The 24,528-nt window shown below is 46.2% G+C and overlaps 1 protein-coding gene and 1 pseudogene across 6 annotated transcripts in view; both read right to left on the bottom strand.

The window, feature by feature from the left end:
* The window catches only part of Arhgap44 (Rho GTPase activating protein 44), a 157,492-nt gene that overhangs the window by 22,177 nt on the left and 110,787 nt on the right, over positions 1-24,528 (bottom strand). For all 6 annotated transcript variants that reach the window (XM_075992154.1, XM_075992152.1, XM_075992155.1 and 3 more), the window contains exons 8-13: positions 18,819-18,887; positions 16,508-16,589; positions 15,995-16,122; positions 8,853-8,964; positions 8,415-8,496; positions 2,102-2,182 (exon numbers count right to left, since the gene is read on the bottom strand). In XM_075992154.1, coding sequence (XP_075848269.1) covers positions 2,102-2,182; positions 8,415-8,496; positions 8,853-8,964; positions 15,995-16,122; positions 16,508-16,589; positions 18,819-18,887 — 554 coding nt within the window. The remainder of the gene's footprint in view (positions 1-2,101; positions 2,183-8,414; positions 8,497-8,852; positions 8,965-15,994; positions 16,123-16,507; positions 16,590-18,818; positions 18,888-24,528) is intronic.
* LOC142859568 (adenylate kinase isoenzyme 6 pseudogene) lies at positions 11,672-14,572 on the bottom strand (annotated as a pseudogene).

Raw genomic sequence — 24,528 nt, 5'->3', positions numbered from 1 at the left:
TCACAGGCTGGGGCATTATTGCCCTCACTCAGGCTTCCTAGAAAGAGCAAAGGACAACAGAACATGGCCCGGCAATTGCACTGCTGGGAACACACCCGAGAGAAATACACCAAGGCTACTCAGATGCCCTTCCAGGGGTGAATGCATTTATGTAGAATGCTATGAAGGCATAACAAAAGAATGAAGAATTGACCGTTTCAATTTGACAGAATTGACAGAATCCAATTCTCAATGTGGATGAGTCCCGGGAATACGGCAATCAAAAGAAGACAGACACAAAAGGCCACACAGTGTAATTCCACTTCATTAGGTGAAATATCCAGAATGGGAAAGGGCACAGTGCAAGAAGGTGGATTAGCGGGTGCTGGCCTGGAGTGGGGGTGGTGAAGGATGGCTGTAGTGGGAACCGGGTTTCTTTGTGGAGTGATTAAAAACACTCTACAGGTCAGACGCTGTTGACAAGTGCACAACTCTGTGAATGCAGACTAAATCCTAAATGTCACCTTTCCAAAAGGCACAGTGACGTGTGAATTATATCTCCATCACTTTAGTTCTTCAAAGGAGAATGGCAAAGCTGTGTACAAGGTGAACACCCCGAAACAACTTGGGCATGCCACGCCTAGAATATCCCTGTCCTCCCTGGACGTCCTGGGGTGTGTTTTCTTCTGGACTCCTGGCTACAAAAGGCTGCCATCCAAACCCTTTGTCACAACAAAGGAAGTTCCTTGGAGGATTTTTAACTCATCTGCTGACATCCCAGCAGATGATGCACCCGCCTTTGGGGAGTGGGATGTCCAACCCAGTAGTCATGGTCTTCTCCTTGTCCTCGCTCTATCCATAGCCTCTCCTGCTTAGGTTTCAACCTCTAAGAGGCATCCTAGGACTGGACCAGGATGTGGGATCTCTGAGAACATTTAACCTGGATCCTTGCCCATGGCTGAGGGTTGAGGTTACCATCATGCTGTGAGTCGTGCATATTTGACTTGGATCAGGGCATTTTTAAATGCAAACTTTAATAAAAATATATCTACAGCTCACTGTATCCATTTGTAGGCATACACTAAAGTACTACGAGTTATATCTTAGTTATATAAAGCTATACTGTTGCCAGACGACCATATATCTACCTCCAGGGCCATTTGACCTTTTCAAATTGAGACTGTATACATTAGCACCATAGCCCCTGCATTCTCCACTCTGCCCAGCCCTGGCCACCACCTTCAATATCTGTGACTCCAGCTACTCTCAACACCTCACCTATTTTCATCCACATTACTGTAAGAACCACAATTGCACTGTGTGTGCACAGCATATCAGATTTATCCATTTATCTGCCTAGGGACACTTAGGTTATTTCCACTTTGGCTGCTGTGACTCTCGCTGTGGTGAATGCGGGTGCATCCATAGCTAATCTCTGCTTTTGGTTTCTTTGGGCAGAGGCTCGGAAGTGGAGCTGCCTCATCCTGTGGTAATTTGGGGTTTAGTGCTTTGAGGAACACCACAGCAGCGCTCTAGGGATTTTTAACAGGGAAACAGAAATTGTCAGGCAGATGGAAGCAGAAGTTGAAGCTGAAAATCTGCACCCTGAGAAACAGGGAGGAGAGGAAGCAAGCAAGAGAGAAACAGGCAAGGCAAGAAGGAGAAGCCAAGGGTGGGGAAGGATCTGCAGCAGAGAAGTGCTTCCCGGAAAAGACTGTGGAACTCTCTCCCTCACCACCCTGCCTATGACTAACTCAAGGTCACATCTGCCTCCTTTGGCTCCAGGCTAGGTCAGCTAGATGTCCACTAATCTCAAGCACTGTAAGAGGGTGTGTGATATTCCTTGTTCTTCACAAACAGAAAAACTACATAGAGTTAGCCAATGGCTGTTGGGTAGCCCCTGGTGACATGTGGCTTCTGTCCCTTTCCTTAGCAGCAAAACCTTATCATCTTGCCCCTGCCTTATCTCATGGGCTGTTTGGAGCTTAAAATGGGCAGGCATGCTAACTGTACCAAGGATCCCATAGGGTGCCCATGCATGCTAGGTTCCATGATCTTTATCCAGAAAACAGGTTAGCTGGGCTTGCATAAACCCAATCCACTTTCTCCACCCCCCTCTTACCGGATGTTGTTATGATTGGCCTTGGGCAACTTCTCACAAGCATTCCAGAGAGCCTGGAGTCTCTTGTCTTGCTCCTGAATACTGGGAAATTGACAGGAAAAGTCATTGGTTGAACCCGAACTGGCGTAGCACTGATCACCAGTCTTTCTCAGCAGTCATTGTCACAGACACTGGACATTTTCAGTCCTGCAAATTCTTAGAGTTAAGTACTCGTGGCTGTTAGCCCTTCCCCTTCGAGGTTCCCCTTCAGTCCTGCCCTACTCTATTTCAACAAAACTTCATCTGCATGGAGCACAGGTCTTAGGTGAACAAATAGAACAGGTGAACAGTGAGGTGAAGAGGCCAGATGATCATGGACCACAGGGCTTTGGGGCTGTTGGGAGAACACAGGCTACCAGCTGGGAGAATCTGACCCTGCTGCACACTTCAACCTTGCTGCATATTAAATCTCTCCATATCTGGCATAAACTAAATGCCCAACAAACAACGTAAATTACACAGACATAAATAAATCCAACCTTTCAAAGCTTAACTTCAGTGAGTGGATTGTTCCCACTAGCTAAAAGATTTTCTATTATATATAGCTATTTACTCTCTCTCTCTCTCTCTCTCTATATATATATATATATATATATATATATATATATATATATATATATCCTCTCAGAATAAGAGTATTATTTATAGGACTAAGTTTTTAAAAAATGTATACCCAGGCCTACATGATAAGAAAAGTCTGATGCCACAGCAATCTTTCCCCCAGATCTGAAGAGTAAAGAACATTAAGGTGAGGCCCACACCTAAGGTATGGCCATCACCTTTACATGTCTCTGCTGGGTGCCCCTAGGGTCCTCTTGCTGATCTCGACCAAGGTGAGACAAATTCTCTGTGCCCCTCATTTCTGCCTTGGGATAGAGGCAAGCAACCTCTGCAAGACCCTTCAGCAAAAAAGCTCCATTTATGAACAGAAAGGAATAGAACGTATTTATGCAATGCCTAGTCAGAGCGGGCCTGGAATGGGAAGCTATGAAGCAGCCATTCTGCTCCCTGGTGTGGTGGAAACTCTGACCTTTGTTAGCGACACCTGCCTCACAGAGCTGGTGTGAACAGTCTAAACCAGAAGGTGATCCAAGTGCCCCCCCCTCCCAACCCTGCTGCTGATTGATTTCCGATTGCATGCCTCAACAGACATGAAATATTGGCATTGCAGCTGCCGCCGCCACTGCTATCCCTTGTGAAGGCACTTTCTGTGGCGACGGCCCCATGTCCTCTTCCAGTCTTCAGCTTTTCTGAAGGTGACAGTGCAGTCTGTGGGAGGTCACCTCTTTGTGCGGACAGCACTGGGCCTGGCTGAACAGACCAAGCTGTCATGGAGCCACTGTGCTAAAAGCCACATAATCAATGTGAATTAGGAAAATGGGGACTAGTTTCCTAAAACAGGAGTCTTGCAGGAACTAGTCAACCCATCCTGACGAATTCACTGGAAGAACTCATTCTGCTTCGTGGAATCAAGTGCTGCTCAATTATAAAAATGGAAAGGAAAAGTTGTTAGATTTTTAAGCTGATTTGTCTTTTGACAAAGAGCAGATGATACCCGACCTTTCAGGGAATGTAAGTCAACAGACATATATTAGAATGAGTCCCTCTGTGCCAGGAACAGCCCTATAGGCTGGGAAGAATCAACAACCTGAGGCATTCATACTTTCCCTAGTGAAAAGCAATAGGGCAAAGGGAAGAAGAATGCCCTGGAAGACTCCTCTGCAGAGCTGACATTTAAGGTGAGGCAGAAGGTATCTGTGAGGCGGAGGTCTCAGAGAGCAGTCCATTAGAGGAGTCAGCCAGAGTATCTGTCCTGAGGATGGTCTCCTAGCCTCCATCCTCCTCCAGAGCATCTGTCCTGAGGATGGTCTCCTAGTCTCCATCCTCCTCCAGGGTATCTGTCCTGAGAATGGTCTCCCAGCCTTCATCCTTCTCCAGAGCATCTGTCCTGAGGATGGTCTCCTAGCCTCAGAACCCCACATCCTTCTCCAGGGCATCTGTCCTGAGCATGGTCTCCTAGCCTCAGATCCCTGCATCCCCCCCCCGCAGGGCATCTGTCCTGAGGATGGTCTCCTAGCCTCAGATCCCTGCATCCCCCCCCCCCCCCCGGCATCTGTCCTGAGGATGGTCTCCTAGCCTCAGATCCCTGCATCACCCCCCCCCCGGGCATCTGTCCTGAGGATGGTCTCCTAGCCTCAGATCCCTGCATCACCCCCCCCCAGGGCATCTGTCCTGAGGATGGTCTCCTAGCCTTGGAACCCTGGGTCCTCCTCCATCTCTGCATGCTCTACCATGGAGGTACTTAATTTTACCAGGTTCCCAAAGTCACCTCCTCAGTCCCAGTAAGTCTGCACCTTGTTTCTAAAAGTGTATTTTATTTATATTTTCATTATTTCATACACATACACTATACATCTGGATCCCATCTATCTCAACCTCTCCATCCTACTCCCCTGGGACCCCTTCTAGCATGTTTCCCTCCCATCGTCATGGCTTCTTTTTTAATTAGTATGTAATCCACTGAGTTCAATTAGTTCAGCCTGCTGGAATGCTGTCTTGCTGTCCTTAGTCTTGTGAGGTCTTTCTTGTATAGTTAGCCATAACGGCAGTGAGTTTTAAGTCCAAGGGCCACGTCCTGTCCAGAAGCCAGCATTTCACAGTGACGCCTCCATGTCTTCCAGCTCTTGCATCCCTTCTCCTCCTCCTTTAATGTTCCTGAGTTTTGTGGAGCAGCTTTGGCCCAGACATAGGCCCAGCCCTCAACAGGCACTAATTATGGTCTCTGTGACCAGTTGTGAGTCACTGCGTTAACTGTCCTCACGGCCAAGAGCGGCCTCTCTAGCATCAGTCATGATCTGGAATCTGGCCTCCTCTCTTTCGTGGCCCACCAGCGTCTTGGATGTCCTAAGCCCCCTCAGATTTGTCTACATATGCTGCACCAGCCTGGAGTGCTGCAGCCTGGAGTGAGTGTTGCATTCGGAGTCCAGCTGAGCACTGGCCCTCTTCACAGGGCCAAGGTTTATCCTCTCAGCTGCTTGTGGGGCATGGAAACAAAGAATCCCAGGCAGTTTAATCCAGATCCCCAAGAAGCAGGAGCAGATCCTGGTATCTTTTGAAAGTGTACCGAGAGAATGATACAGACAGACAGTGAGGAATATTTCCACTAGGGAAAGGCGTTTCTTAAGATGATGAGACCATGCAAGGCAGACTCCACCATTCCCCATGAATCTTTGGCATTAGAAATGCTTATCATCCAGGGGCAGAAACACACCTTTATTTTAATAGACACCCGCCATTTAAAACGATTGGGACTGGCGTGTCCTGCAACATTCCCCTGTCACTCTCCAGCTGTCCTCCCTCTCTCTAGATTCTTATCGAGAGCTCTTCTCTATCCAGGAGAAACAGGGGCAGTCTCCGTCAAAGGATATGCTCTCATTTCTCACTAGAATCCCTGTTTTGTTTTGCGAAGGCATCAAATGCAATGGCTGCATGCATGAACTCTAGGCCTTGTATATGTTTTGCTTTTACTAGTTAATGAATAAAGAATCTGCCTTGGCCTGTAATAGGATAGAGTAGAGCTAGGTGGGAAAAACTAAGCTGAATGCTGGGAGAAAGTAGGCAGAGTTGGAGAGACTGCAACAGATGAGCCAGAACCTTGCTGGTAAGCCACAACCATGTGGCGATACATAGATTAATAGAAATGGGTTAAATTAAGATGTAAGAATTAGCCAATAAGAAGCTAGAGCTAATTGGCCAAGCAGTGGTGTAATTAATACAGTTTCTGTGTGGCTGTTTTGGGGCTGAGCAGCTGGGAACAAACAAGGCCTCCTACAATACAGGTCTGGGCTCATTTGATTAGATTCTCACTCCTGTGTGTTAACTGAATAGTAACTTGCCGCCCCAGCCTCACTCCTCACCTTAGAGTCCTCATTTGAAAGGGAGGGAAACAGCCTAGCCCACTTCAGAAAGCCATGAAAATTAGATGGCTCAAAAATGATTATGAGCTTAGAACAATGGCAAGCCTCTAAAAAGCATTCGACACATGGCACCATTTATTAACACACCATGGAACCAGAAACGTCCCTTCATAGTAAAACCTGTGGCCCATATGTTCATCATCGCATAACTCTATTCTACTTTGGAAAACAAACAGCACTAGCAATGTACTTGGGACAACCTTCTCTAGCTTGATATATTTAAGCATGCCTTCACCTTGAGGTGAACTGGTTATCTTTGAGCTCCCAGGGTTTCAAGGAATGGAAGAATAATGAGCAATGCGCATTTGAGGTGATGAGTATACTAACAATGACCCTGGCTTGACCACCGCACAATATACCCACACACTGACACACCACACCACACCCTAAAACCGTGTAGATTACAGATCAATTAAAAGGAATGACGATTCACTTGATTGAAAGAGATGGTGACCCTTGATACAGCCTCTGGTGTTCTTTCTGAGAGGCTCAGCTGGATGCCTTGGATGGCCAAGTCCCATGACCAGAGATTACTAGGAATTCTTTCCATCTGTAGGCACCTTTGCTCCCAATCTTCTCTCCTAAAATCTTCTCCCACCTCTTCTCTTCTACCCACATGATCTTCACTCTGCTCTCCACCATCCTGGCTCTGGTGCCAATCCTCCTGTCCCCATATTGTCTACTTCCTCACTACACATGGTCATTTGTATTTTAAGATAGTTGTGGCACTGACTGCTGGCCTGCTAATTCTGCTTCAGACAGCATGGATTGTATCTACTGCCCACATGGTATGCCTCAGTGTTACTAACTCACTGTGGCTAAAATATCTCTGTAACAGATATGGGTAATGACCTCAAGACTATTCTTTTCTTGCTCTTTCTGATAAAAGAAATCACTGCCATTGTCTAGTTGGGTCTTTCCAGAAACTTCTTTAATGTACACACAGGGTCACTTCTAAAATTCTATCTTTAAAAAAATATACTTATTCAATGGAAGAAGGGATGAAGAAAGTATGGAATATATACATATTAGAGTACTACTCAGCAGTAAAAAACAAGGACTTCTTGAATTTTGCATGCAAATGGATGGAAATAGAAAACACTATCCTGAGTGAGGTAAGCCAGACCCAAAAAGAGGAACATGGGATGTACTCACTCATATTTGGGTTCTAGCCATAAATAAAGGACATTGAGCCTATAATTCGTGATCCTAGAGAAGCTAAATAAGAAGGAGAACCCAAAGAAAAACATATAGGCATCCTCCTGAATATTAACCTTCATCAAGCGATGAAAGGAGACAGAGACCCACATTGGAGCACCGGACAGAAATCTCAAGGTCCAAATCAGGAGCAGAATGAGAGAGAGCACGAGCAAGGAACTCAGGACCGTGAGGGGTGCACCCACACACTGAGACAATGGGGATGTTCTATCGGGAACTCACCAAGGCCAGCTGGCCTGGGTCTGAAAAAACCTGGGATAAACCCGGACTCGCTGAACATAGCGAACAATGAGGACTACTGAGAACTCAAGAACAATGGCAATGGGTTTTTGATCCTACTGCACGTACTGGCTTTGTGGGAGCCTAGGCAGTTTGGATGCTCACCTTACTAGACCTGGATGGAGGTGGGTGGTCCTTGGACTTCCCATAGGGCAGGGAACCCTGATTGCTCTTTGGGCTGATGAGGGAGGGGGACTTGATCGGGGGAGGGGGAGGGAAATGGGAGGCAGCGGCGGGGAAGAAACAGAAATCTTTAATAAATAAATAAATTAAAAAATAAAAAAATGTACACTTAGAGGGAGGAAAGGGAAGGGGAAAATGATGTAATTACATTAGAACCTCAAATAATGGAATAATTAACACACACACTTCATGTGCTCTTATTAACTTGCCTATTTCATTCAGCAACAGACCTTTCTTCCCTAGTAGCCAGAGTGGCCCTATCAGCTTCTTAATTGCCTCGGAACATGAGGCACTGCCTCTACCCCTCAATGAGCCATTAGTACCTTTTTGGGAACATGATGCTCATGATGGAAAGCAAGGAGTGCAGTTGCTTATCTGAGACCACAGGCTTTCACACTGCTGAGAACCTACAAGCAGTACAGCACAGCCACTACTTACATGGCATTAGGTTTTATAAGTAATCTATGGATGGCTTAAAGTGCACATGGGGTTCTATGAAAACACTATACTGGCTGCTTTGGATAAAGAACCTAAGTATCCAATGGTCCACAGATACCAACAGATGAATATAGTCCTCATAATCCTAACCCACATGCAATTCAATATTAGGTACTCACTTGGAAGCTTGGATCCATTCCTCATAGAGTTCAAAGGTCATAAGAGGTTCTGGCAACTCTCGAAGATAAGACTTCAAAGCCCCTGGGCATAAATACAGTAAGCTGTTACACCACAGCAGGACAAACTGCATCAGCCTACACTGCTCCAAGTGGACATGACTCCTTGACCCACACATGATCAAATAGTGGATTCCCATGTGAATAGCTGCCAGGCTTCGAGAGTACCTGGGTTGAAAATTACATAGCCCTGCAACTTATTTTCCACCTTGCCTCACCTTCAGCTGTACTAATAAGGTAGTCTTCCATCTGTGATCAGAACACGGCCTGAAAGGGGGCCCTACGTGGATGTCTAAAGCCATTGTTCCTGACATGGAGCCGCTCACTGTCCATGCTCACCCGTTTCCTGGGAACCCTGGCTCAGAGGTGGAGGGGACCCACCTGCAATGGCGTGGGGGTCTGCCGAGTACTCCTGCACATCCACCACACAGCAGTCCAGAGCAGCTTTCAACTTCTTCAGCTTGGAGGCCGAGGGGGCTACCCGGAAGAGGCCCTGCCAATGGGATGGAGGGGTTAGAGTGTGGCCAGCAACTCAGAGAGATAGGAGAAAAAGAGAGAGCTGGAAAGTCTACCTGCTCTTCCTTCTGGACCACCCCTTCTCAGCATCTCAACCAGGGCCATGTTCTGATGATGCAGCTGCCTGCTCCTAGGTATCTCCTCCAGACTTAAGCAACTCCCGAGCCCACCATGCTGTTCTCTGCAGCAGCTCACTGCACTGACTTATTGGGCACCTGAACCTTGGACTCTCAGGTGTCTCTTTTACACCTAAGGTAAATATCTTGGAGAATCTGCCTGAGAGCTGCCAGACACGCAGGTCTAATAACCTGGGCAAACAAATGCCTATGGCAGTGGTTCTCAACCTTCCTAATGCTGTGACCCTTTAATACAGTTCCTCATGTTGTGGTGACCCCCCCCACCATCAAATTTTCATTGCTAATTCATAACTGTAGTTTTGCTACTGTTATGAATTGTAATGTAAATCTCTGTGTTTCCTGATGGTCTTAGGTGGCCCCGGTGAAAGGGTCATTCAATCCCTGAAGGAAGTTGCAACCCATAGGTTGAGAACCACGGGTCTATGGAATGCGTGCATATACATGTGTATGTGTGTACTTAAATACACACTGGGAGACACCAGGCGAAATAAACAGCACCTGTGTCTTGAGAAGAAAGGAACATGTTGGTGGCCTGCCATGCTCCAGGTTCTATTATTCATTATCTTGGTGTTACTCCCACTTAGGGCCAAATGAACAGCCTCACATTATAAAGTAAAACTGAGGTAGATAGGCGTGTTTGGAAGAGAAGATAAATGAAGGCCAGAGCTGGGAAGGAAGCTCCAGGCCCAGGGCTGTAGAAGTATGGAGTCTTTTGGCTTTCCACTCTGCCTCCTTAGGTGCCCCACAGACTGAAAAGCAAGCTGGGAAGGTGACCCTCCCTCCTCTTAGGTTTCATGGCAGCCCAGACTTCCACATTCCTTCAGAAGAAAACTGCACAGTCTAGGATGGAGATTTGAGCTGTTGGGTTAGCTGAGTCCTTTCTTAGTGGAAGATGTGAGTCAAGCGGATGTCTAGAACTCACTGGCCTATGTGTGAGGAGGTTATGCTAACGAACTTGGGCAAATGTGTCCATCGGGCTGCTGTGACAAGGACATCAAGCTACAGAGCACACAAAAAGATTGGCTTACATCTTATAACCATGCTGTGGCCACACAGGAAGGGCCGGTAGTGTTAGGGATGAATAACACAAAATAGGAGGAACCACGCTATCAAACTCTGTGGCTTCTGCCCTACCTTACATTTTTCATTTCCCATAGCATGAGGTATCCACAGCCATTTGCAATCTGTTAATACTAAACAGGAATTTCTAGAAAGGAGTCGCTCACAGACTTTAGATTGTTTTACTACAATGTGTTGTTAGAACATTCTTTCTATTTTATTATTGGTTACCATTAGTCTTCGTGGGGATTTAAATGATAAAGGTCCCCACAAGCTTAAGCACTTGAACATGTGGTCCCCAGTTGGCAGCACTGTTTGGGGAGGTTTAGGAATTTGCTGGAGGAAATATGCCAGCGGAGCTGGGTTCCGAGCCTCATGACACTTCCGGTTTGCTCTCGGCTTCACGTTTGCCGTTAAAGACGCAAGCTCTCAGCTTCCCGCCTGTGCCACCGTGCCTGCCTCAGTGCTCTGCCTGCCCACCATGGACTCCCATCCCTCTTCTTTCTTTGGTGATGGTGTTTTACCAACTAACTAGAAATTAACTAATACAGTTTCTTGTAGTAATAAGGAGCGGCGGCGGGGTTGCGTCCCCAACACCCCAGCCGCCTGCCCGGCTAGCTTTACCCGAAATAATTACACAGACACTGTATTCTTTTAAACACTGCTTGGCCCTTAGCTCTAGCCCTTACTGGCTAATTCTGATATCCCTATCAACCCATCTCTAACAATCTGTGAGCACCGGTCTTACCGGGAAGATTCTAGCCTAAGTCCATCCTGGGTCGGAGCTTCATAGCGTGCATCTTCCCTGGAGCGGGGAGGATGGCGTCTGCTCCAGAGAGGAGAGCTGTCGAGTCTGACCTCACTTCCTCTTCCTCCTGGCATTCTGTTCTGTTTACTCCACCTACCTATGTCCTAACCAATAAGAAAGGGCCAAGGCAGTTCCTTTATTAGCCAATGACCTTCCTCCATCAGTTTCTGATTATGCCTAATTTATAAATTTGACTTTCTTACAAGTGTGCGTGCAGGCATAGGAAGGCACAAAGCAATAAAGGGTTTGGGTTACCCATGCTTTGGGCATCCACCGGGTGACTGGTATGGATAGAGGGGAACAGACAGCAGCAGGTAAGGTTGGCTGCCTAATAGCAAAGACTATTTCATTAAAGGGAGATTATGAATGTAGCTAGTCAGTTCAATTCAAAGGTATCAGAGGACTTTTCAAGACATGTTGGAAAATGGCAACAAAGGCATAGTGGAGGCTGCGTGTAGGAGATATTCATACAGGGGCTGAAGCATAACTAGTGGATCCCTGGGAGGACTCCTCAGAGAAGCTGAGGTACAGATAGAGAAGCAGGTGACTATAATAGAAGACAGCCAGACAGAGGAGGGCAGAGGCCTGTGTTCAGCAGGGATATTGGGGCCCCATGGGCCAGGCTGTGGCATAGCCACAGTAGCTATATCAGGCAGTGTGGCAAACAAGGCCGGGGCTGCTCACTGGACTCGGCCCCCTGGGAAGATGAATGAGGGCAGTTTGAGCCACAGGATGGGGGCTGTGGTGTTTGAATGAGAGTACCCCCTGAGGCTCATATGCATGGATACTTAGTTCCCAGTTTCTAGAACTGTTAGGGGAGGGTTGGAGGGAGCATGTCACTGGGGGTGGGCTTTGAGGTTTCAAAAGACTCATGTTATTCCCTGTTAGTACTTTTTAATCTCCTACTTGAGGATAAAGATGTGAGCTCTCAGCTGTTCCTGCTGCTATACCTTTGCTCCACCATCATGGACTCAAGCCCTCTGAAACTGTCAGCCCTAAATTAAATGCTTCTTTTTTTTTATATAAAATGCCTTGACCATGGTGTCTTGTCACAGCAATAAAAAGTAACATGATAAGAAGAGGACGGAGTGAGCGGTGGTATGCACATGCGCAGTGAATGCTGAGTGCTTTTGGAATTGGGTTTCATAAGAAAACAAAACCAATGGATTAGGAAAGGAATGGGAAGCTGCCCTGGGCTGCAAGGAGATAATCTTTTCTAGGCTTAAGGAAAATCTATCATCTTTGTTAATGAAAGAAAGCAGAGTAGAAAAAAGGCAAAAATTGGGTCTGTCTAGAGGAAGAATATCCCAGGAAGGGCAGACACCAGAAGCGAGGATGAGACAGGAAATATCAAAGGCTAGTTCACCAATTGATGCTGGCTAGGTTCTTGGCGATGCTAACTAAATTTGTTACTTACAACATATAATGAGACTATGGCAGATAAGATTTGCTTCTCAATACCCAAGGCAAGCTTTAGGGGCAGCAAATGGAGGTGGAGGTGAAACAAAGTGGCTAGGGAAAATATTCATTGTTTTATCTTTGTGTGATTTTTTTCTGTAATTAAAAGAAATAGCCAATGATGGAGGAAGGTCATTGGTTAAATAAAAAGAAACTGCTTGGTCCTCATTGGTTAGAAGGTAGGTGGGAGGAGTAAACAGAACAGAACGCTGGGAGGAAGAGGAAGTGAGCTCAGACTTCACAGCTCTCCTCTCCGGAGCAGATGCCTCAGAGAGACGCCATGCCCCAGCTCCGACCCAGGATGGACTTAGGCTAGAATCTTCCCGGTAAGACCGGTGCTCACAGATTATTAGAGATGGGCTGTTCGGGATATCAGAATTAGCCAGTAAGGGCTAGAGCTAAAGGGCCAAGCAGTGATTAAAAGAATACAGTGTCCGTGTAATTATTTCAGGGCATAAGCTAGCCGAGCAGGCAGCTGGGGTGTTGGGGACGCAGCCCCGCCGCCGCCCTTATTACTACAAGCCAAAGCTGTATAGCAAATTCCATAGCAGTTTGGGCAATTGGGTGAGAGTCTGCCTCAAAAAAGGAAAAGCGGGGAGGGGTGGGAAGGAGGGAGGGAGGAAGGGAGGGAGAGACAGAGAGAAACAGAGACAGAGACAGAGACAGACAGAGAGGGAGGGAAAAAGAGAGAGAGAGATGTCTGGCAAGACAAGCCTAGTTAGCCTCCTCCATGAAATATTCTTGGGGACCAAGGAACCCTTCTTTGTTTGTTTACTAATGGCTATGAAAACTAACAAAGTTTTAACAATATAAAGACATAAACAAAGCCTTCATATTTATTGATGTGTATGGGTAGTGAGTGCATGTGGGCAGGTGTCCATATGAGGATGCCAGAGAAGCATATTTCCCCTATTGCTCTCTGTCTTAGTCCCTTGCAAAGGGATCTCTTGCTATGGCTGGAACTCACAGGTCTGTGGCTAGGAAGGAGTCTAGTAAACCGCAGAAACCAATCTCTGCCCCATCCACCCTTCACTAGAGTTACAGGAATGTACAGTTGCACCCATTTCTTCACCTGGGTGCCGAAGGTTCCAGTCCTTGTCCTCATGCTTGCATAGGACTGAGCCATCTCCCCAGCTCCAGAGTTACTGTTTTATTTTTCCCCTTTAAAGTTTAAAAGTTTTATCTTTAGTTTTCCATTTTTAAGGGATCACTTACATTTTGGCGATTAAATTTAAAAGATATGCTCCCATTGATCAGATTGATTATCGATTGATGACAATTTTCAGTCTTAATCTTTAATATTTTATAGTCATATCTGAGTTTGTTTAAATGTTCTCATGGAGAACAAAATCCAGGCAGCAGCTAGAACTGCAAACTAGCTTTGTTCTCCTGATCCCTGGGCAATTTCTCTGAAGTGGACTGAGTGATAACAGAGATGGCTGTATTGTAGCAGTGCATCCCCCACCCCCCTTTGAGACAGAGTCTCACTATGCAGCCCTGGCTGGCCTACAACTCACTATGTAGACTAGCCTCTGCCTCCCGAGATCTGGAATTAAAGGTGTGCATTACCACATCCGGTTGGCCTGTCTGTGAGTTGAGAGTTATGATGTCTGACCCATTGCTCAATCCATTTTGAGATTTGGCTGATATAATGCTCTAGCTTTTCTGGTTCATTGCTGGATAGTTAATGCACAATTTCTTCTTTGTAAGATGCAATGGGTCTTTCAAAAGAAACTTGGAAAATCTTCCACTGAATGTTATCTTTTAGTTTCTCCTCATTATAACCTCTTGGTTCATGTCTTTTACACAATATACTACATCTGTTCTTAACACAGACACTATAGGAAACCAGTGTTCAGGGAAGGAACATGACCATGGTACAACAGTAAGGCTGCCTTCTTTCATTGGCTTCTCTAACTCATCAACAACTCTATCTTCATCCAAAATGGAGCTACCATATTCTTCATCATAACCATCATATAACTGCCCTTCTCAAGCTAAATACCTACATTTACCTACTTCAGTCCTGACCTAGACACAAGTTCGTTACCTAGTGTGGTTTTTCTAGCCCCTGGGACAGCAGTGATCAGGATGTCCAGAAGTTTCATAGTTGTACCAGCTGGTTTTATGTGTCAACTTGACAGAAGCTAGAGTTGTCAGAGAGGAAGGAGCCTCAGCTGAGGAAATGCCTCCATGAGCTCCAACTAGAAGGCATTTTCTCCTTTAGTGATCAATGGGGAGGGCCCAGCCCATGATGTGTGGTGACATCCCTGGACTGGTAGTCCTGGGTTCTATAAGAAGATGGGCTGAACAAGCCAGCCCAAGCAAGCCACTAAGCGCTCCCTCTTCCATGGCCTCTGCGTCAGCTCCTGGTTCTGGGATTCTGCCCTGTTTGAGTTCCTGTCCTGACTTCCTGCAGTGATGAACAGCAATGCTGAGGTGTAAGCCAAACAAACCCTTTCCTCCCCAACTTGCTTTTTAGTCATGGTGTTTCATCGCAGCAATAGAAACCCCAAGGAAGATAATAGTCCTCCTTCATAAGCAGCCAGCGCCTTGGTTCATGTGCCTCTTAAATTTTATTAATACCTACTATGAAGAATAGGCCTGGTGCGCACACACACGCAAGCACGCACGCACGCACACACACACCAGCCAACATAGATATTCATAGCGCTACCGTCCCTCTCTTCCTCAGCCCTTAGTTGTCCTACCGGGCATTGCATCAATAAAGAAGACAGCCTGACTTAGACTAATCATGCTTAGACTCATCTCTTCCAGTAAATTTATAACCCCCATCCCATGTTTATATTCTGCTTAGTAACAAATACTGAGCCCATCAGGCTAAAGGAGGGTGGGATAAAGATGTTAAGATAGCCTGTAGATGAAACCAAACAAATGACGGACTAGGCAAGACTAACAATAATCAACATCAATTCCTCACAGCCCTTCCTTATATGAGGCTTCTAAAAAACTCCTAATGACACAATCAGTCGAATTGTGAGGATCCGTTCAGAAGGACCAGATGCAAATGGGTAAGATGGCTATTCTGAAAATCAGAAACTTAGCAAGAAAAAGGAGGAGGAGGAGGGAGAGGAGAAAGGAGAGGAGAGGCGAAGGAGAAAGAGAATTAGATGGAAGAGGAGGAGGGAGAGAAGGAAAGAGGGAAAGGAAGAAGTGAGAAAGGAGGAGGAAGACGAGGAGGAAGGAAAGGAGACAGTAAGGTTAAGACTAGCAAAAGCAGCAGCAGATTGTTCAAATCACCAAACTACATTAAATATAAAGAAGGGATGTCTAGACTATGTCATACAGTCCTTGTGGGCAGACGTCAGCTTCCCATAATCCTCTGTTCTCTCTGTGAAAGTGAGGGTTCCCATGAGAATGTGGTGTGTATTAGTCTCTGCAGAAGGGACGGTATTGCCCGTATCGCTGAATGCCTTGATTTGGGGATCAAAAGTGGGGGATGCTACAGGAGAGAAGCTCTTGAGGACCCTGCCTCTTGAAAGAACAGGCCAGCTGGGGGCTGGGCATGGCTGCTTTGTGCCTACCTCTTCCTGCATCCCACACTCCAGCAGCATTGTTACACATGCCTCTATCGGGAAGGCAATCTCACGGCCACTGATCATGAGGTGCTCCTCCAGGGGCTTCCCAAAGGAAGGCTTCTCCACCCAGGCCTCTGGGGAGAGGTGAGCAAGAAAGGCGTCAGTTAGCAGCTTCCCAAGGCCACGCATGCCCCTTGCCCAGATTCTACACGGAGTACCCAAGAAAGAGAGGGCCCAGATGAGCGTTCGGTTTTTTTTTTGCAGCTTAGTGGAGAGGCATGGAGAGAGCTGTACCCGGCACCACTGGCGTCCGTACTACACATACCCAGCTCATCCCCTCTGGAGGGCGATATGCAGGGATGAACTTGGCTTTAGGTCACTGGTGAACACCAGCTCAGGGAGATCTACTGACTCTTCTAAACATGAGTGTTCCCAGGAGAGCCCAGGTGAGGACCTGGTTTCATCCACAAGGCAAGCAGGCTCCCCACCCTCTCAGCTCTTAGGGAAGCTTTCACTTACCCTGCTGTGCCTTGATCTGAGGCAACACAGCCTGCAGCAGTGTCAAGGACTTCCTGTGGTACTCAGCTTGCACTTCTATCAGCTGAGAAAACACAAGAACAAACCTTACCTTCTGCCAAAGGCAAACAGTCTTCTACAGTGGCATCCTTTCTCTATGAAGGCACTTGCTTGTGGAGGGAACAGGTAGGACTGCCCTCAGCTCCTCCACTGACAATGTGCTTCAGCCAGTAGGGCAAGGGGGTCACTCCAAGTGGAAATTTGGGGGGTAGGAGCGTCAGGAAGGAATGGAGGAATCTACCTGAGCTGGAGCCTGGCTTACAGAGCTTGCTTTAGATGGCCTGACGTCACCTGGCAGCCCATCCTGAAAGCTAAAGGTAGCCATGAAAGGTGCAACGATCGTGTATGTAAGGGGAAACCCATGCTAAGGTTCACCTGCCCAGGATACACACAAGTTAGTGTATCCTGTGTGCGTACTGATTTCTGTGAGTCCGCTGACCCTGTTCAGACACACTGGGAAGTGAAATGCCTTTGGCTATCGTCCTGGGACCTCAGGAAAAAACTCCTTCAAGGTGTGCCCCTTGCCATCCTAGCCATTAAAGAGATGACTGCAACGTTGCTTAGGGCCAAGGAAAGCTCAAGAGCCAAAGGTGACTTCATTTGTTTTCCGGTTTTCCATCTTTCCAAAACTAAGTAAAAGTCTGGCATGGAGTGTGAACAATGACAGCACCAGTGTGGGAACCCAGGGCCTGAGAAAACAGCACGTGACGGCCGGGGACACAGCCTGACAAAGCCTGGGTGCTGGTGATTTCATTGGCTTCGGTGGCTCCAGATTAAGAATTTCCTAAGTCAAACCAATGGAAGGCATTTGGAAATAAACCACTGTGGTGGCTCGACTGAGAAACGGTCCCCATCATCTCTGGGACGTGAGCACCTGGTCCCTGGATGGTGGTGCTCTTTCGGGGAGTGGGGTTCAGGTGGCGGGCCTTTCTGGAGAAAATATGTCACTGGGGGGAAGGTTTGGAGAGTTAAAAAACCTTGCCTACTTCCAGCTTGCTGTCTCTGCTTCCTGTTTGTGTGTGAGGTTGTGAACTCGCAGCTTCCTTCTTAGGCCTCCATGCCTGCCTGCCTGCCTGGTCTGTCTGATACTGTATGTCCCAAACAAACCCTTCTAAGAGCTGTTTTGGGACATGGTGTTTGACTGCAGCAACAGAAAATTCATCAATACAACTTCTCAACTATGCTTTGAATCAGATGTTCCATATTGGAAGTGATACTTACCAGACCTTTCGTAGGTATGTGTGTTGTGGTGGGGGCTGCAAAAGCCTGTACCCCTAATAACATGGGGAAAGTGCCACAGCCCACAGCTGCTCCCCCACTGTACACCACTGAGCAGTTTAAACTTCTCAGATCTGTCTGCTTGCCTGCTCTTCCCTCTGACTTGCTTTGATTCTTACCCCATCATTGCCTTGGCCATGAAATGAAAGTCCATAGGTTTTAGCCTTATTTTCAACATTTGGAACAGGTACACTCAACTGTTTTTCATGTCGTATGATTTACCTGTCGATGATTTTCTTTATTTAGTCTTATGTTTACTCTGGCAAGGAGCCAGCATCCAAACTTATCCGGATTGGCTGATTGAAGTTAGTTAACTGGGATCCTGTCTCTGGACTCTAAATCTGCTTTCACTGAGAGGAGGCAGCCACCAGGTCACCAACTGCTGCTTTTCTACCTACCTGCCTAGAACTTGGCAAAAATCTTCAACAGAAACAAATATGCCTTTGTAAGGCATTGGATAGTTTTCTATTCTTCTCAAATCCTTTGTTGTCACTAATCTGGGTTTCCCAGCATGGGTCCTCTGACTTCCTGAGTTGGGCCACTCTGCTTTAGGGAGCAGCCTGTGCACCTGAAGAGGGTTAGCATTTTCCTGTCTCTAACATAGAAACAGTGCCACAGCCTTCCTGAGCTGGGACAACCAGAGGCATCTGCAGACTTCCGGGGTCCTCCAGGAAAAGGGGGAAAGCCACCCTTGGCTGAGAAGCCCTGCTATGGGCTCACTAAGCTGTGATAATTCTCAGGGTTCTGTTTTAAGCTTAGGTTTTGAAATGAATCCCCACGTGGAGGGCAGAATCCCCTAGAGACTGAAGCAGCAAAGCGCTGTCCCCCACCCCCCACCTTTTCCCACAATAGTATCATACAATCAGAAGGCCCTAGTTTTTATGCCCACCTTCCTTCGCTGTCCACCCCAGGACACACAGACTTCCTGCGATCCTGCCTTTGTGGAAAATTACCGTCTGCCTTTGCGGACCCTTACCGTTTGGAAGTAGTTTGCATAGTCAATTTCTTTGGCCACAAAACTGTACATGTCAGCAGAGAGCTGGTCCTGTGCAAGGTAAAATATACAAGCAAGGTCAAAAATAGAAAAAGAAGAATGGGAGAAGGTGGCTAACACTGGTCACAGACAGCATGGGAAGAAAGGGCTTAAACTCTGCTGTATCTGATCATTCAATAACGCAATATCACACACTCGTCCTATGGGGCTTCCCAGTCTTCCAACCCTGGCTCTAGAAATGAGTGACTTTGAAAGTCTACCATGATGGTAGTTTACCCAGAGCTTCAACTTACGGGCTAACAAATCCAAGCTGGTGCTACAGTGATGTGAAAATGGGTTCTCTACACCACAGCAGACCCTCCACAGTGCATCCCTCCAAAGCTCACCCCTCCACAGATCGTCCCCCACAACTCACCCCTCCACAGCTCGCCCCTCCACAGCTCGCCCCTCCACAGCTCGCCCCTCCACAGCTCGCCTCTCCACAGCTCGCCTCTCCACAGCTCGCCCCTCCACAGCTCACCCCTCCACCTGAAGCAGTCCTAAGCACACACTGGCTTGCCTCCCTTTGCCGTTTCTTCCCTTGGGTCACTTCATGTGCCCATTCACCTTCACCCTCAAACTAACTGGATGACCATGACCGTGGGAAAGCGACAGAAATGCAGTGGTTTTCAGAAAGCCTATGTAAACAAGGTGCACAGCCGGAAAGGATTGCTGGTTTAAAACCTGGAAAATTCTGACCTCTTTAATAGAGTTAAAAATACTTAAGCATTAGGCTTTCCATGGGCTGCAGTGGCAATGGCCGAACGCTGCCCTGGAATCTGCATGGGCTGCAGTAGCAATGACCTAATGCTGCCCTGGAATCTGGAGCATTTTATTCTGAGAAGAATGGGCTTCAGTTCCAGAGAGACCGCCACAGCATGCACAGCACATGTTTTTTGAGCAGCATACACTGCCGCTAACAGTATCTTGAAGCTGTCGCTCTGTCCTTGTGTGTAGAAGCCATGTTGTATCCGGAGGCCATGGCCCCTGGAGGAGGCACTTCCTGAGAAGAGCCTGCACACTGGAGTGGGTCAGACAGAGCAGTAACCTGCAAAGTCAACACGGATCCCGAACAAACAGAGGCAGAGAGCCCCATGTTTCAGGAAGAGTTCTGGATGTCAGATCATTTGTGTTCATGTAAATGCCAGGTGGGTCGAGGCCTGACTGGAACCCCAGTGTTCTGGATGAGGAGGAGACAAAGGATCCCTAGAACAAGCCTGCTAGCTAAACAAGATGAGTTTGTGAGCTCTGGGCTCAAATGATAGATGGTGCCTCAGTATCTGAGGTGGAGAGTGATCAAGGGAGACACCTGACTCCAGCCTCTGGCTTCCACATATATGCACACAGAAATATGTATACGGTACACTCATGTATGCATGCACACACACACATGAGCATGCGCACATATACCCTACATATACACACACACAAAAAAAAATAAACAGATTATTTTTAAATTTTCACTTCAGGGTTCAGCAAGTGTTAGTGTGTATAAGAGAACTTAATGAGAGGTAAAATATATTACCTACATGTATAAAATTATCAGTAAGTTAAAAAATTTAATTCCTTTCATGTTTTTTGTACAAGGTACATATAAAAGTGTATTTTAGACTTAGGTATACAGAAACATTTCAGAATCTGGAAAAAAAAGCCACTGAGTAGTAGCCAGGCATGGTGATGCATGTCTTTAATCCTAGCACTCAAGAGGCAGAGGCAGGAGAATCTCTGTGAGTTCACTTCCAGCCTGATCTACAAACTGAGTTCCAGGACAGCAAAAGATATTCAGAGAAACCCTGTCTCGAAAAACCAAACAAACCAACCAACCAACCAACTAATCAACCAACCAACCAACCAACCAACCAACCAAACCATTGAGTCCTAAGGATTTCTATTCAGAATACTCACTCCATAAATACTAAGAGAAAATGAAAGAACAGTATAAAAGTAAGATTTAAAACAATTGCTGAGATTTCCCCAAACTACCAAACAATTTTCCCCAAATTATCAAATGCCAATCCATAGATCCAGGAAAGGCAGAGAACACCATGCTGAACAAATAAATACACATGAAAATCATACATGGACACATAATGTTTACATTTCAGCAGATAAAACATAAAGACAAAACCTTGGGGAAAAATGAGAGAGGGGAAAAGAATTACAGCTAAATTTAACTAAGAACACATGCAAACTAATACATGAACATAGACTATTTAAAATGTGAAGAGAAAAACCATTAAAACGCCAACTCAGAATCCCTTACTCCAAGAAGTTATTCTTCAAAGGTAAAGGAGAAACAAAGACTTGGCCAGACTCAAAGACTGAAGAACTGTGCTGCCCCAGACACGCCTGGGAAGAAATGAATGTTAGAGACAATTCTACAGAAATAGAACGTGAAAAAGGCCAGACGCCCAGAGCCCCCAGCAGGAAGCCCTGCAGAACAAATAACTGAATGACGGTGTACTTGCATTCGATTTAGAATGTCAGCCTCATGCGATTTTGAATGCCTGGGAGACACATCTCTACAAGGGCCTGCCCAGGGAGGCTTAACTGAGCAGGGAAGATGGACTGTGGATGTGGGTGACACCATCCCGTGGGCCAGTGCTCTTAACTAAATAAAAGGGGGAAAAGCCAAGAGAATTTCATCTCTCTGTGTATCAGATCTGCAGTGTGGCCAGTTGCCTCATGCTCCCGCCACCGTGCCTGGTCCTCCAAGAACCACTGCACCCAACAGCTGTTCACCAAAGGAAATTCTCCTTTCCTAAAGTTGCTTCTGCCATGAATTTTATCACAGCAGTGAGAAAATTAACTGATATTCAAAGTAAAATATAAACTTTTTGCTTATTAAGTGTTCTCATGGGTGATAATTCACAGAAATTACTATTAGCAACAATGTATTCACAGTTCAGAGTGTCTATTACTAAAGGCACTTTGGATACAAACATGAAGACCTGTGATCTATCCCTGAAACCCATTCTCTAGACCTGTCCTCTGACCTCCACCTGTGTGCCATGGTATGCACACACACTAAGATTTACACATAAAAAAATAAATACACACATAAGTGAAATAAGAGGGTTAAAAATTTTTAAATTCCAGAGAAGCCACTAAAAAAAAAAGTAAAAATGGGAAGGTATTGTTATTTTAAAGCAGAGAATCAAAATCAGATAAAATATTCAATTAAAACTAAAATGAAGCCAGGCAGTGATGGCGCATGCCTTTAATCCCAGTACTCGGGAGGCAGAGGCAGGAGGATCTCTATGCGTTTGACATCTACAAGAGTTAGTTCCAGGACAGACTCCAAAGCCACAGCAAAACCCTGTCTCCAAAAACAAACAAACAAACAAAAACTTCAAATGAAAGAATTATGGGAGAGAAACATAGGAACAAGAGCAACAGATAGAAATCAGAAACACGTGGTATGCATGAAGTGTGCTATCAATAACCACTCTGAACAGCAATGCTCTAAATCTGTCAGCTGAAGGACAGAAACTGTCAGAACAGTATCAAAAAACAAAGCCTGATCAACTGCGTCTTGGCTATGAAAAGCCTCTTTTACTTTTTATATAGATTTATTTTTATTTTCTATGTAAGAGTGTTTGGGCTGCCATGCATGCCCGTGCATGTGTGGTGCCTCAGGAGCTGAGAAGAGGGCATCGGACCCCCTGGAACTGGAGCTACAGATGGTTGTGAGCTGCCATGGGGTGCGAGGAGTCAAACCTGGTTCACCTGCAAGAGTGACAAATACTCTTAGTCACCGAGCCTACTGGTTTTGAAACCCAGAAGAAATCCCCTTTAGAAAAGCACATATAGATTGACCATAAATAGAAGAGCCAATCATGGGGCCACTTGCTTACAATCCTAGCGCTTGGGTGGTTGAAGAAAGGAAAGATGTTGAGGCTACTGTGGAATACGGGATGAGATCTTGTCTCACTCTCCTCCCCCACGGAAGAAAACGGATGTAAAATGGCACGCCGTGCCAAGACTAATCAAAAGAAAGTGAGGGTTGCTAACCCTAACCCTAACCTTCAGATAAAGCAGACCTCAGAGTAACAGACGCTATTGGGGTGATGGGATGGGTAGGCAGGAGCTCCATTAGGGAGGAGTCAACACTCCATAAGATATAATAATCTTCAGTATAAATACAGAACATCAAAATATGCTCCTCAATAGCTTACAGAGCTCCAAAGGGAAACACCGTCACAGTAGAAACTACAGCAGCAGGTGGCACAGGTGGGCCACACCCTCAACTCCAGCAAATGCACTCCATTTCCAGATGCTATGCAGTCTAGACCCAGAGGGACCACTTTCTGGGTCATCAGACATACTTGGCAAATACATGAGAAGACCACAGTGGAATTAAATGAGAAACTGGTATCAGGCAGAATCCAGGCCCAAACGCTCGGGGAGGGGGGTGGATTGAAGAACACATTTATAATTAATAAGCCAATCAAACCCTGGGGCCTTTTGAGCTGGTTCTGTGCTGCTTGTAGGCTTTTTGCCTCTTTTGGGAAGCGGCAGCTGAGAAGAATCGAGTGTGAGGTGTCTCAGAGAGTCTCTGTGATGCGCAGGACTTACCAGTGAAGCAGGTTATACCCCCATTTGTCAGGCAGCCAAACAAGGAATCAGACACCGCACAGGCGGAAACGGGGGGGGGGGGGAGCTGCAATTGTTCTCCTCTAGCAGGAGACCTTGTGCCTACTAGAAACAGCCGGCCACCTGAGCTCGGAGCACAGCACCCACAGAGCAGGGATACAGTTTCCATCCCAAAGCGCTGAGTGCCCCACCACCCCCTCGGCCTCACAGAAGAGTCTTCTCTTTACTTTGACTCTTCACTGCCTATGGAGTGAGCGCTGAATCTGCACAGTCATATCTCTAAAACGAAACGGCCAGCACTATGTTTTGATTAATATCAGATGAAGACAGCTGGGGAAATACCAGTCCTATGAAAACACGTGCTTTCTTTGGCTCACATTTATATTCCTCAAGTTATTTTACCCACACTACTCCAACAAAACAGCCACATCAAAATCCGTGTTCAATCGCAGGATTCTAATGTTTCCCATTATCATTATAAAAACAAGGATAGCTTTATAGCCATTTGTACACAGCTATTAAATGTAGGCGAAATTATCATTAACTATAGATAAATTACTTAAAAACATATTTCCCTTTTAAATCAAGTGCTGAGGTTAGTTATTTTTAATTAGGAATTTAAAATGGGTAAAGGATTTGAATAGATTAGTCAAAAAACAAGTATTTGTCCAAACCCACTCCAAGTGCTGCCCAAGAGTAAGCCCCATCATAAACTGGTATAGGCAGAGTGAGCAGACCCCCACCTCTGTCTTGCAGTTGGCTGACAGTGGGGATGGTTATATACGGGGGTGTGGGAATTATTTTCATATTCCGCTTCATTTTGCTGTGACATTACAGGTCCTCTCAAGCTAGAATTAAAGTGTTTACTGCTTTAAACTCATTTCAAAGGCTTAAAAAAGACAAAGCTTTTAGTTTTCAACAGATCTGAGACAGAGATATTTGGCATGGGCCAGTTTTATCTTTCTTAATATCCTGACTTTTGTTTTCCAGACTCTTCCACTATTTAAACACAGCTTTTCCACTGTTCATCTTCAACACGTATAAGAATTTCTCCAGA

The sequence above is a fragment of the Microtus pennsylvanicus genome, chromosome 11 (assembly GCF_037038515.1).
Source record: "Microtus pennsylvanicus isolate mMicPen1 chromosome 11, mMicPen1.hap1, whole genome shotgun sequence".
Classification (NCBI taxonomy): Eukaryota; Metazoa; Chordata; class Mammalia; order Rodentia; family Cricetidae; genus Microtus; species Microtus pennsylvanicus.
This window is presented reverse-complemented; position numbering and strand designations above follow the sequence as displayed.